Genomic DNA, 14,498 nt, shown 5'->3' on the forward strand with positions numbered 1-14,498 from the left:
CGTCCATAACCCATTAAAACATCGAAACACACAAACACCATTATTTTTCTACATGATTAAAAAAATTTAATAGCACATAGCTGTTCAATCACAGTTCAATTCACAGCATATCAATAATTTCAATACACTGCTGAGTGGCAACACCGAGCATGGCTAAAAATACCTAAAATTATTTCACTGCTAAGCTCTCAGCAACATGGCAATCTATAAATACAATAATTCAAAGCGAAAGAAAAAAAGGACCCTACTATGATACATTCAGTAAAGAGGAAATCGAATTACTGCTGATCCAAGAAACTACTTTCTCAACAAGTAATTTACAGAAAGGAGAAGACATTTACAGGGATAGTAATGATAGGAAAAACAACTACAGTTTGTGTAACATACATGATGTACTAGCTAGAGATGGAATGCTTCTATACAAAGGAAAAATGAGGTCAAACTGACTAAAGGAGATATTCACAGTGTAACAGAAAAAAAAGGTAGAAAGATTCTTCCCTAAAGTCCATATAAATAAAACAAGTAGAACATCAAGGCTGTGTAAAACCAAGGCATACAACCTGTGGGATACACAACTCAATATGCAATGGTTTTCCAGTAAATTGACAAATTCAAGTACTCAAAAGGGCAGTTGTGTAAATAAAGTAAAACAATGTCTTCAGTAGTTTTTTTTGTTCTTTGTTCAAAATGTCAAGGTCTAAAAATACGTGATATAAGAAAAACTCACATGGCAACAAGGTTTACATTACACATGGCGCTTAAAAATAATAATACATCCCACAAATTACCTCGTGTGCAAAGAAAAACATTGACTTTGGCAGTGGCAATGTTTTTACTTCTCAAGCTTCTCACAATCAAACGAAAACTGAGAAAAGAAAACTTCAAGGGAAAAGACTTACTCATTTTTACAAAGTTTCATTCACTGGTCCTAAGTCCTGCGACAGTTCTTGCATGTACATGTAGAACACCCGTTTAAAATGGCTGAACCTGGCAAGCTGCCAGGACTTACATCGACAAGGAAGACACCTGACTTGCAGTACAATTAGGGTTGCCTCTTGGCAACTTCTGACAGATCTATGAGGATTTGTTTGCCCTACATGAACTAATCCTTGCCCTAAAGGCTAGTATCAGAGTGTTGTTTGAAGGCAAGCCAAGATAACTAGAGGTGGCAGAAAATAAAAGTTCCAAAACCTATTCCAAGGTTTATGATATTCTAAGTCCTGGGACTAGGATTCTGTCTCTTCTCACAAATCAGTGTCGTACCAGGTGCCCCCGCGGGGAGGGGGATGGGCGAGAGGTTGCATAGAAGGGTCCCCATGGTGGAAGTCATAAGCAGCCTCGTGAGAGTAATCCATAGGCTGATTGTAATCAAATCCCTCGTGTGGATAACCGTATCCTCCAGGCGGCATACTGTAGTTCGGGTCTGGGAAGTCACCATCCATTGGCTACAAGAAACAAAAGCACAATCAGCATCTTAGTTCTCCTTACAATATCACTACTCTGTCTGAATGATGGTGATGAGAATAAAGAAAATTGTCACCTGAGGGAAAGTATCATTTTATTACATTGATGAACTATCAATACACCAATTTCGATATATATATATATTAGAAATCTAACTTACCTACAAGGCTTAGGGGAATAAAACCAAAGAAATCACATCAGGGTTGAGGGATGAATTATTGATTTCTTTCATTTCATTACCATAAGCCTCGGAGCCAAGTCACAATTTTAATATATCACAATTTGCCTAGGTGTACATGCATTTAATTGTTTGGAGTGACGTGCATTATATATATATTGTGGGAACTAGCTCAACTTCTGTATAACATCCAAGATATTTTGAGCATACACACTCTTTGTCCACAAAGAGCAAATCAACACAACATAACTACATGTAATACATTTAACACAATGCAATGTAGTGACTCTCACCTCTGGCCAAGGTGCATCGTCTCGGAACAGAGAACTTGTCAGCTCGACTGACAGTCTCTTCTTGTAATCTTGTGACTTGTCCTCGGACATTCGGAACAAAACTGCAGCAGCATAAGCTGCAATGCCTTCATTTCTTGAGTGCAACAGATCTGTTAAGGGGGTTGTTGCATTCTCGGCCTCAATAGCCTCTGCACCTTCCTTGTCCTGTGCCAGTTCACAAAGAACTCCAGCGGCAACACGCTGGATGTTCTCAATTGGGCAATAGAGAAGCTATAGAGAAAAGAAGCGAAGGCACTTTAAGTTTATTTGTTTTGATGGAATGAAGACAAGAAGGAAACGCTGAATCACAAAGGAGTAAAAGGGTTTTAATTAGTTTATCTTTTGCAACAACAGAACCAAACATTAACAATGTGAGCAACACACTATGGTCATATACCTGAGTAGATGACCACTCAGCCATGTAAAAAAATTCAGAGTACATGTACCCTTGGAGCAAAAGAGAAGTGCAATTCAAAATTATTATGAAACAAGCTAGCCTGAACTTTGAGCTTAAGATACAAGTCAACTTTTATTCTTTTTGACAGTACTCACCTGAACAAAGAGAGGAATACAGTGGAGACTTCTTATAACAGCCCTGTTGTGGGCTTCGCGTGCCAAGATATGCAGTGCACCAACACATCCATCTACAATGTCTTCCATTCTTACGCCATCAATCACCACACTCTGTCCGGGTCTCCTCTGCATGTCCTGATGAGCTCGCATCATCAGCTGGACAAGCTGTGGCAGGCCTCCATGCTCACGGATTGGAGTGTGATTGAGGGGGCACAATGCAAGATTACGCATGAGGCCAACAACAGCTTTTATGAGAGGCCAGCGAGATGGGGGGTAAAGGAGTTTTACCAAGACTGGCAAGCCAAAGTGAACCCTCACCGCATTTTGAGCCTTTTCTGCATCTTCATGGCGACTTGTCAAATGACGTAGAGCGCAAACCTGTGGAAACACAACACATTACATCATGTAATCTTCACTCACACAATTCAATATCTCTGCATTTTCGCTCATTACCTCAGTTTCCAAAGTTAACTTATTCCCATGAATTGCTGTCTGCATAGGTTTTGATTTCATTGAAAGTGCTAAGTAATGTCTAAGTGAGCACCAAACAGTTCCTTACTTGCATCTGGATAACTGAACAAAACTCAACTCTCATTGAAAGAGGACAAGACCAAAGATCATTGTTTAAGGGGGTGAAGGAAGTTTTGGAGGGGTCTGTTCACACACGATCAGCTAAAGAGGATGGCAAGGTGATGGGACATTGGAGGAAACACCAATCACTGCTTGAGCGTTTCAAGAAGAAAATGCAACACTACAGATGTTGTAGTCTCTTACCGCAGGTTCAGTGATCTCTTCTCTGTCTCCAGCTTGCATGCAGGTCCTAACCAGTGCCTCGATCCCACCAAACCTGTAAACAAGTTGCTTGTTGCCGGGGTTGTTGCAAGTCAGGTTAGACAGGACACCTGCGGCACAGGTCACCACTTGAATGTCGTTGGATGAGAGCAGCTGCACCAACATCTGCAGCAAGTTGTCAAGACCTTCCTCTTTGGTTGCGGCATCTGACAGATTACGCAGAGTCCACAAGCAGTTCTGGACCAGCCTGTTACTCTGGTGTCCGAGATGCATGGCCAGTGCCTGCATACCTCCAGCCTAGAATGATTATGCAATGAGCCACGTTATATAAATGAATTTGACAACTAACATTACAGTAAACTGCCAAACACATTGCAGTGTAGAAACCCACCTCAACAATAGCCTGCTTGTTGTCAGTGTCCACAGAGAGAACCTTGAGCACACGGCTGGTTGTGAAGAGAAGCTTCTCGTAGGTATAACTTCTCATGATGCGCACCAGCTCGGCAGGTCCTCCGGATGCCAGAATGATCAGCTTGCTTTCTTTGTTGCCGTAAGCCAGCACATGAAGGCAATCTGCAAGAAACAAGCACACATCTGTTCAGAATCTGACAACTACATGTTTAGCTCTGAATCTTTTAAGCTCAAACTTGAAGTATTATATCTTAATTAAATCACTTGACATACATTTCTTTAAATGCTACTCTTGAAGTTGGTAGTTCATTACTCCAAACAATATCACTTACAATAGTTGATGAATTTACTTATTCTCACCACATGTCTGCTAGGAAATATATCAGAACTGTGAGGAGAAATTTTCTTTTAATCTGTATTTAAAACTGAAGGGTTCAATTGCGTACCAGTCACAATAGCCAAGAACTTGACATTGGTACGTCCCAGAAGTGCCACCATCTTCTGAAGTCCTCCTGCAAGTCTGACAGCCATCTTGGCACCTTCTTGGTGAAGCAACAGATTGTGAAGAGTAGTGATGGCATAGAACACTACTGCCTCCACAGGGGACCCCAGCAGCCTAACCAGAGCTGGAATGCCTCCAGATTTGAAGATGGATAGCAATCCTTGCCTTTTGTTGGAAAAAAAAGAAAATAAAAAATGTATTTCAGTAATCTGGAAGAGCCAGGACTTTAAAATGCTTTGGATTTTGTGCTCAACTAAAAGCAGGTACTCGTTATGAAAAAAGGACAGCTACAATGTAAAAAAGAAGGGGATGGAAAAGAATTACAATCTGAAAAGACTTCAGATGACAATATTTACATTTCAGTGTTTACCTATGATTTATTTCAACCCAGCAATTTTTTTGGCACCAATTCATTCAATAATTTACTCACCTGTGGTGTGACAAGTTGTGCAGGGTACCAGCAGCACATCGAGTAGTTTCCGCATCACTTGAGTTGTTCAGAGCTTTGACCAGAGTTGCCACCATCTGCGGTGAGTTCATGATTGCGTGACGACTGGCATCTTTTTTGGAGAGTTGATGCACCATCATTGCTGCTTGCCCAACCACCACCTAAACGAAATTGTATTTCTTTTCAGCTTATAGTTCTTTAAAAAACCTTAGTTAATGGTTCCAATTTCTCTTTCAAAGTAGTTCATTTAAAAGTATGTGGATTTGACCTTAGAGATTTAAGACTCAAAGAGCCTTGTCCATCTTGTCTCTAGTATGCAGTGGAATCCTGTTGTTTTAGACCTCCAAGGAAAATAAACATTGATTTGAAAAATGCGGTAATTTGAGAAATCGAGGGTCAACTTACATTGTTCAACTGAGGGAAGGGAAACAAATTTGGTTCAAATTATCAGGAGGTTCAACAAAGCGAGGGTTCGGAAGTTACAGGATGACTGCCAAGCAAACTTTGCTGGAAATTTGAAATCCTTGAACATTCAATAGTTGGACTACATAGTTTTAATAATAAAATTTTTAAAAATATATCTATGTACATAGCAAAATGTCATGTAGGACTTTTTCTTCCCCTCTAAAACTGGAGGCCTTTCTTGTTCACCCAAAATTATAATTATTTCAGAAGTGTTTACAAACCTGATCGTCATCATTCAACAGCTTCGTCAGTTCAGGAATAGCACGTGTTGCAAGATCAGCGTCATCCTACAAGCCACAAGAAACCATCAATAACAAAATGCTGTAATAAAGGTCAACCAAAACATTGAGGTTTTGTTTTGTTTCTTTTCATGCAGAAACCTTTCAATCCCAGTCTAACTCGACTCGTCCATCCATTTCCTTATTTGGATGTAACTTGGGCTTGTTGACAGTAACAAAAATAATGGCCGTGATGAACACGAAACGGATAAGAAGATGCCGATAAAATGCGTGCTTAGTGCATGTAAAAAGAAATGAAAAGGACAAATTAAGATGATTCATTCTGTCATTTTCTCAAGATTGCCGGGCCGGACAAAAATTGGATGGACATGTATTTAAAATTGCATTATTTCCAAATCCCTGGTAAGCATTCTGATAGCATAACTTACTAGCATGCATTCGTTCTCTTAGAACGCTTTTTTTTCCATTTTTGAGATCCACTACCATTCGATATCTGTTCCATTTCCATTGCATTTCAGTTCGGTATCCGTTCTCTACCCATTCTGTATCCGTTCTGTGCCCGTTCGCAAACACGTTGACTTCCCTGTTAGGTTTCTCCTGAGAAGTACTGCATGTATGTATGAATGATCACAAAAATGTTGACAGTATTTACCTGATAGTTAATGAGGTTGACAACAGCTTGTTTGAGCATGAGCGATGGCTCAGCAAGACGTTGTACGGCTGTGGATGAGGTGGAATCAAACTGTGTGGAAGGGATATGAGCTCCTTCCTCTAGCGTTTCTGGGAACATGGCTTGACGAATACGTTGACTGTATGGAAAGATCAACAGTCCGAACTCAATATATTTGAAATGAAAACATATGACAGAAATAACCAGGACTTATCTTAAAACAAGTGGCTCTAACTTTTACATCTATGAATAACACCCTCGTGTGCAACCATTCAAATGAAAGCTATTGAACAGTACTTTCATGGGGTACTGTTTATTATGCTGCACAAGGTGACTGTAACATTTAAGTCTCTGAATGATACTCTAGTGTGTGATCATTCATATGAAAGCTACTGGGCACTACTTTCTTATCATACTGTTTATTGTGCCATAGAAAGTGGTCCTGACTCTCAAGACTGTGGATGAACCTCTCTCATTGAAAAGACTATATTGCTTCTCAGTCTCTGTTACTGCTTTCCAATAAACATCATTAGGTTCTTCTTTATTGTTTATCTATTTCCTTGATATTTAATCTTGGGAGCTCTTGGGAGTATAGAGTTAAATGTGGATTATGAGATCAACTGGTACAAATATGGTTACTGGCTATACCTTTTAAAGTATCTGCATGAAACCCTAGCAGGTGACCATTCAAATGAAAAGCATTGAGCAGTATACTTTCATGTGCCACTGTTTATTATGCTGTATAAGGTGGTTCTAACTTTACGAAATCTACAAAGCTACTAGTGCAATGGCTACTGATTCTATTATCTATTCACAAGGTGATACCAACCTCCTAGTAGAGACAAACTGTTCATTCATGGCATGCATCTCCTGGTCAGAGAAGCCTGTTTCCCATTCAAATTGCATGTGACTTGTCTTCATGTAATCATCATCCTCATCACCTTTGATTGAGTGCGCAGTGGTGGTCACACCTGACATGATACCAGAGTCATGATACTGCTGGTGCTGTGTCCACATTGCAGTCTGTGCTTCTTTGCTCATTTCGCCATGTGGAACTCCAATTCTGCCTGTCTCCATGGTGAAATCTGTGACGATAAGACGTTTAAGGAATTTAGAACATAATTTGTTGATTACTTTAGAAATAGAAAACAGTTTCAGCTGTAGCTGAGTGTTTCCATAGCTTTTTGAGTTCTCCCAAACCTTCAGAAGTATTGCACCAAACAACTAGGGTTATGCTGACATGTGAGTTCTAGAAACTGAAACCCAACTTGGAAACTTACCTGTCTCAGAGAAAGCAATTTATTACATTAGGGAAAACCACATCTGAACAGCTGACTATCAGACAGGGCATTCCCCAAGGATCAATATTGGGACCGGTGCTCTTCCTCCTGTTTGTCAATGACATGCCTCTAAACGTTCACAAGTCAACTATGGATATCTATGCAGACGATACCACCTTGTCTTTAAGCTCAGACTGGAAAGCTATTCCTGCACTAAACAAATCATTAACAAAGGACTTGACAGAAGTTGAGAAATGGGCTAGTGAAAACAAAATGTTTATAAATACCAAGAAAACCAAAGCGTTGTTGGCTACGGGAAAGCGTCTGTGCAGACGTATAACCCATGACGCAGGAAAATTTGAAGCTAGGATGCAAAATGCAGAAATTGAACAAGTTGGTAGCCATAAACTTCTTGGAGTGATAATCGACAAGAACCTAACTTACGAAGCACATGTTGACGAACTATGTAACAAACTTTCAAAACGAATTGGTCTTCTATGCCATATAAGCTGCTACTTGAAAAAGAATCAAAAATTGATCTACTATAACGCAGTAATCAAACCACTCTTCATGTATGCAAGCACAGTATGGACATCGTGTAACAAAGAGGCACTCGAGAGAGTTCTCTGTATGCAAAAACGGGCTGCATGTATTATTCTTGCAGCAAAACGTACTAGTCGAACTGTCACTTTATTTAATAAGCTAAACTGGATCCCCTTTTACAAAGAAGCTTATATAAATCGATGTGCACTGGCCTACAAAAGGATAAACAGAACTTTACCTGAATACATGGACACATCTTTAAGGAAAAACTCTGACGTCCATTCGAGAAGTACTAGAAATTGTAATTTAAATTTATTATGCCCCTCTCACAGAAATGCCTCTGAGGGAGGACGCACTTTCGCCGTCAGAACTATTAAAGATTGGAACAGTTTACCCCGGTCTTTAAAAACAGAGAAGTCCGTTAAATCGTTTAAGGCTAAATTATGTAATACTATTCTTAACTCTCAGAAAACTAATGGAATTTTTTAACTCTTATTATTCGTAGTATGTTTGAAATTGTAAGTCCAGTTTATTATTTGTAACCATTTTTAATAGTAACTTAATTAAGTATTTTATTGTAAATAATATCGTATTTTAGCATTTTATTGCAAATAATATATTTTTAGCATTCTAATTATTTTAAGCTGAGGGCCCCAAGTTTATCAGTAACTTAAGTTACTGTCACGGGTCACCCTCATTAAATAAAGTCTTTCACTTCACTTTCAACTACAATGAAATGTTTCAGGGGTGTCATTAACGTGTTCAGCAGGAAGGCAACTGGTTTTCACAAGTACACAAAACTATAAGCAATGAATACAATAGAATTTCCATTCTTGTACTATAACAGTTAGCATTTGAGAAAACAATGGAAAATAAATGCAAAAAGCACATGAAAAAACCAATTTGAAATCAAGAAATCAAATAATTTCTTTGCTGTGTGACGAAACATTACAGCGCTACAAAAGAAAGATCAAAGTTGCAAGTCAAAAAGATGACAAAAACAAGCTAATTATTTTGAGATCAATTGTATTTCAACTGTGCTAAATTAGTGGCCACTTAGTTCTTTTCTCTGCAGTTCTGTAGTAGCTGAATAAGACTCCAAAAAACATATTTGAAATAAGCGAATAACTAATCAAAAAACCCGTGGAGGTTGCCGTAAATTACACATGCAGAAATCCAGCGTGCAAAAATACTGTTCACTTTTAAAACCTAAAATTGCCGAAAACTTTTGCTGTCATTTTTCGGCCATTGCACTACCAGTCATTCCAAAAGTTCAATTCAACTTTGATGCAATAATGTACATTACCACTTGAAAGTGCAACAATCGTCATGTTTTTGCGGCGGTTGAAGGAAGAAAAAAATTCTTCAACAGAAAGGTTTGAGGACTCTGTACTCCTTGATCTTCCATTCTGAGGCCACCTAAACATTAATTTGTATTTTTCTTTCCTATTTTAAATCCCAAAGCAGTAATTTCTCCATGTTAGGAATGAAAACAAAGCCTTTGAAGTTTGTAGATTTTGCCCCCAGTGCGCCATGATAACCTGTACTTTATGAGTGCACAATTTTAAGAAGAAAAACCGTCTTTCTAGGACCCCTAGAGTCCACTACAAATATGCTCAGTAAGTAGATTCTGATTGGTTTATTTGTCCTCAAGAACAATAGAACAATAAGAGACCTACAAAGTCTTCAGGGAGGGTAGGAAAGGCTACTGTCCCCATGTGCTTTTTTTTTTTCAGGCGGTTACAGGTGGCACGGGAAATTGAAGGGGTTTTTCGCTCAGGTGGTTACAGGCAGCACCGGAGTCAATGGCTTAACAACTACCAACTTTGTTTTTAACTTTGGTCAAATACTTCAAAATAGCTTCTGTGGCCATCTACTTTTAATTATGAAGTATCTACATAATATAATGTTGACAAAAGTTGCTCAACATGATGTACACTTCTGGACTAGCTGTAGTCAGGAGATGACACGGTTCAAACAGTTGATGAAGTCTGTCTCAGACTCATACCATAAACTGCCACTTATAAGCCGCTTCACTTATGATTCTACCTAGTTATAGGCCTATATACCTGTACACGAAAAATTCCATCCAGTTACAATCCCACCTCCCAACCCCAGATATAAACACCCCCCCCCCTGCCCCCTAGCTTTCCTTGTTTTGAATTTATTTTATTGTGATATTTTAAAGCTAAATTACCAGTATTAAATGAAAAATCTATTGCGATCAACATGTGCAGAGCATAGCTCATTTCAAAACATTTATTTAATTCCGGTTATAAGCCCCCTCAGATACAAGTCCCTCCGTTTAAAGGCCCATCTAAAAACCCTTACGAAAATGTATATAAGCCCAGGGCTTATAAGCGGCAGTTAACAGTGTTCTGCAGGTTTTACTACAATATGAGTTACTGACAACTTTAGTCAACTTTTTCAATAGCGTATGCCTACTGTCAGTGGCTACTTCTAATACCATATGAGTTATGTAACAACCAACATTGCTTTTATCTTTCATTTGGTCAAATACTTTAAAATAACTCTAACAATTTCTAAACTGCTTTGAATTATTAGTACATGTAGATCTACTTACTGTACAGCTCTGTAAATGGGTACACAATTCAAACCAAGAGTAACTTGTTCAGTGCAAACAAAAGTCAGGATTGAAAAGGCCAAGCTTAATTACATTCACTGGAATTCAATTTACATATATGCACTTCACCAAAACTGTGGCAACATTAGGAGCAAACCACTCAATAATATTGTCACAGGATAATGCTTACCGCTTCTAGAGTTTTCCATTCATCAAGGCTCAACTGAACATACTGTTTGCCTGATAAATACAACACACATACACACACGCACACACGAGCAAGCAAGTGCCACAAATTTGTACAACTATGAGCATAAATTACCAATAAAAAAAGGGTGGTCTGAGCGACATGCGAGTTATTTGACCGGTTTCTTCAAGACTCAAGATGAGTTTCAAGAGAACAAATCGTTATTCCTGATTTTTCAAGTTTAATGCTGGTCATGAAATAGTCTGAGAGAAGACAATGTTTAATAGACACTAGCCTTCAATTTACAAGCTGAAATTGAAATATAAATGCCTTTGGCTTTCTTCTTACTCAACAAAACACTACCTTATTAAATAAAACAATACTTAGTTGACGGATAATGTGTTTTCAAAAGCACACTTTGTTGAAAAACAACAGTGTTCAAAACACTAGTTCAGTTTTGATGGACTTAAGTGAAAAACAAAAATTATATTTACTAATAATTTCTTTAGGATATTGTTTCTTCTGCATAAGGGACTTCCAATATTTCATTTTGCATTAATTTTATAGTGTCAGGAAGTGACATATTTCATGAACCGTGTCAGGATTGTCTGTAAAACACCTACTGTTTATTATCCAAGGTGGTGAATTCACTGTGACAAGAGATTACGCCAAAGAACGACACCAAAGAACGACCCCATTTAAGAATACGCCAAAGAATTACGCCAAGAACTAAGCCACAAAACAACATTTATAGTTTGTGTCAAAATGGTCCATAAACTTCAATACTCAATGTTGCATTTAATGTCATGATCTATTCTAAATCTTCGCTATAAAAAGCTTGATCTAGACAATAAACAAGACCTGAATACTTATCTGTTTTACTTTAGAATATAGGGAAAACAGTTTTTGATGGAAAAAAGGTTTTGTTCATAAAGAGACAATTTGTAGAAATGAGCGAAGCTAGTTTTATGAATCTCCATGATCCAATACAAGTGCGTCTGAGAGAACTCTTCAAAAGCAATATATTGATGACTGCCAAATGTTTGAAGTATTTATTTGCATAAGCCAGAAATTTCACAACTAATGCAACAGGAATTCCAAGGTGATCGCTAATATCTCGATTGAAATTCCAGTCACATACGTATAGCATTGAGTATACTTAGACAGTGGTTCAACGAAAGGGCCTCGAGTGTTCATTTCGCGTCACGAATATGAGCTAATACACCGTGCAACGAACCAGAACATAAGAAATTACAGAGAACAAAACGTTTCTCAAAGGTCCCTCTTCGAAAAGAAAAACTAAACGCCCACACAAGAATCGAACGTTTCATAGGAAAGTAAAGTAAGTGGCAAAAACGAGAAAATGTATAACCTCACCTTTTCACCGAGCCAAGCTAGTTGTCTTTCTTGAAGCAAATTTGCAATGGGGCTACAAAATAAAAAGGTTTAGAGATCTACATTGGTTTCCCGACAAAATGCAAGGTAGACAATCTGATTGATGTTGTTCGATTTCAAATAACTTTTTCGAAACGTGACTTCCGACGGAAAAAAATCTGCTAGTCGTATCAAAGATGTCATTGTCATCAAAGTAAACAAGAGACTACGTAGCGGACATTAGAAAAATTTGATTCAAAAAGCGTGACAAACATGGTTTTTGTCTCTTCAAACAAAATTGCCGCTTACAAACGTTTACAAACTATAGCAAACGGAAATCTCGGGAGAATAAAAGTGATTGAATACCCAATGATAGTTATAAGTAACTTATGCCCAACGTATAAGTTCCTTGCGAATAATACGTAAACTTATACATTGTTTTTGTACGATGCTATTAAACTTATATGTTTTTAGTTCAGTTCCTTACCAATCTTTTGCTTCTTATGGCATCTACTGAGTGGATGTTGAAAACCTTACCTACAAAGGTACAAACATCGAAGGTAATTTAGAATGAAGTTTGTAAGTGTACAGAATATAAAACTGAGCTAGTGCAGATGTGTCTTGTTGAAGAGATCGACTAGCAAATATCCTTTACAAGTTAGTTTCAAAAAGCGGCCGGTAGATCGATCCTTGACAAAGTAGGTCTACTTTTAGTTCGTCGGAAGTAGGGCAGGATCTCGGTAGAGGAAACCCAAGTTATGGTTGCCGCCGCGAATTTTAGAACGTCTGAAAGATCGCAGTTCGAATTCGATCGACAAAATCCCGGAGGTGAGCTAAGCTTTAGTATCAAATAAAAGTACACCTTCAGTTAAAGGAGAACAAGCTATACATGACTCTGTAGCTTATATAAAAATGCACAAAACTGCGGTAGAAATTATTTTTCATAACGTTTACAAAGCGCCTGTGGTACAAATAATGAGCTAAATCGGCCATTACGACCGCCTCGCACAACGAGCTTCTCTGTCAAAGACCAGTGTTTTGGGTAATAGACAAGCATGGAAAAAGAACCGAAAAACCACATCGAATTTCGAGGCATCGGATTTAATTAAGAGAGGAAAATGACCGGTGTGTTCTGTAACGATGTCGTCACATTCTCGACATCTGAAATCAGTCAAAGTATTGAAAGAAGTTACTGTAGATTATATATGTAGCGGCGATGCGCAAGGTACGATTTGCCGAAAAATATCAAAAAGAAGTGTGTCGGATATTTGAAAGGCATTATTTCAATTTAAACACATTTATGGCGCAAAAAAGACTTCAATTCTGGCACTAGTCGGCGAGGCAAACGCATCAAACACGCGGACTCTTTGCCGAACTGAAGGAAAGACAGGCTAGTCTTGCAAATGCGACCTATTGTTTAGCGAGAAATCCAAGTCGTTCCGAAAACGATCACTCTTAATCGACAAATAAAATCGCAAAATCTTCAACAATGGAACAAAGCTAAACTTTCACCTAAATTCAGCAATCCGGCAGGTAGTTTGATACCCAAAAAGACCGAATAACCCTCAAATCTCCTTGGTGGTAAACAAGCATTACAACAATAAAGCTTTTCAATATTACCAAGGACATAGCGCGCTTCTGGAAGGCCGCTAATGCTGTTTTACACAAAATTCCAACCTTTAGCAGGCTCATTTCTAGCGAATACGCTTACCTGTTGAACAAGCCGCAACCCAGTGTCGCTTTTGTCGGCTACAGAAGTCGTTTGTCAGTTGTACGCTCGCTCTAAACTGAGAAAGAATCCAAAATAGTGTTCGAGGGTTTGGCATGCAATGAACCGAGCTAGCGTGGGTACGATTCGTCGCCTTAATTACCTGTCAATCATCCGCATACAAGAATGCAGTCAACAACAAAATACATGTGACAAGTTGTGGTTCTAGAGACGCGAAAATTCAATTTTCTACCACTAAAACTGGGATAGATAACGCAAATTTAAAATCATCGTGAGTTAATCTGTATTTTTGAACGTCAAACAGCATCCTCGATCACCGAAAATGCGACAAATCGTTGAAGTGATCGAGTGTTCTAATGACAGAAAAATGTGACAGGTATGCAATTTAAATCTCCCTGGGGACTCTTAAGGTCTCCTCCCAAATACAAAACAATGAAGAGTAGAATTAAGCGCATTTTCTGTCTGCTATGCTGGCTACAATTGAAAAAAAAACCTTTGTTCTATCCATCGTTCTATTTTCCTAAGTAATGATGAAATGATTCGAATCGATAATGCGCAGCCGTGGGAAGCAGTCACTGAATAAATTAAACCGGGGGGACAGTATGTTTTTTCGTGACTCTGGGGGGAGACCTAGTATTTATTTATCGAAGACAAACCCCTTGCAGGAAAATAATAAAAAATACAAAGAAATTACAAAGAAAATAAAGAAAATTTCGATCTGAAAGGA

General features: G+C 38.4%; 1 protein-coding gene across 1 annotated transcript; it reads right to left on the reverse strand.

Moving 5' to 3' along the window:
• Window positions 1-56: 56 nt before the first annotated feature.
• Window positions 57-13,889, reverse strand: LOC145469572 (catenin beta-like). The gene is made up of 13 exons (XM_081453324.1): window positions 13,754-13,889; window positions 12,530-12,579; window positions 12,046-12,097; window positions 6,904-7,159; window positions 6,057-6,213; window positions 5,387-5,452; window positions 4,683-4,861; window positions 4,197-4,417; window positions 3,731-3,912; window positions 3,322-3,636; window positions 2,527-2,925; window positions 1,936-2,205; window positions 57-1,445 (listed from the first exon to the last, which is right to left on the reverse strand). Exons 4-13 carry the CDS (start codon window positions 7,149-7,151, stop codon window positions 1,245-1,247), a joined length of 2,238 nt encoding a protein of 745 aa, XP_081309450.1. The 5' UTR covers window positions 7,152-7,159; window positions 12,046-12,097; window positions 12,530-12,579; window positions 13,754-13,889; the 3' UTR covers window positions 57-1,244.
• Between the last annotated feature and the right edge of the window lie 609 nt (window positions 13,890-14,498).

The sequence above is a fragment of the Orbicella franksi genome, chromosome 15 (assembly GCF_964199315.1).
Source record: "Orbicella franksi chromosome 15, jaOrbFran1.1, whole genome shotgun sequence".
Lineage (NCBI taxonomy): Eukaryota > Metazoa > Cnidaria > Anthozoa > Scleractinia > Merulinidae > Orbicella > Orbicella franksi.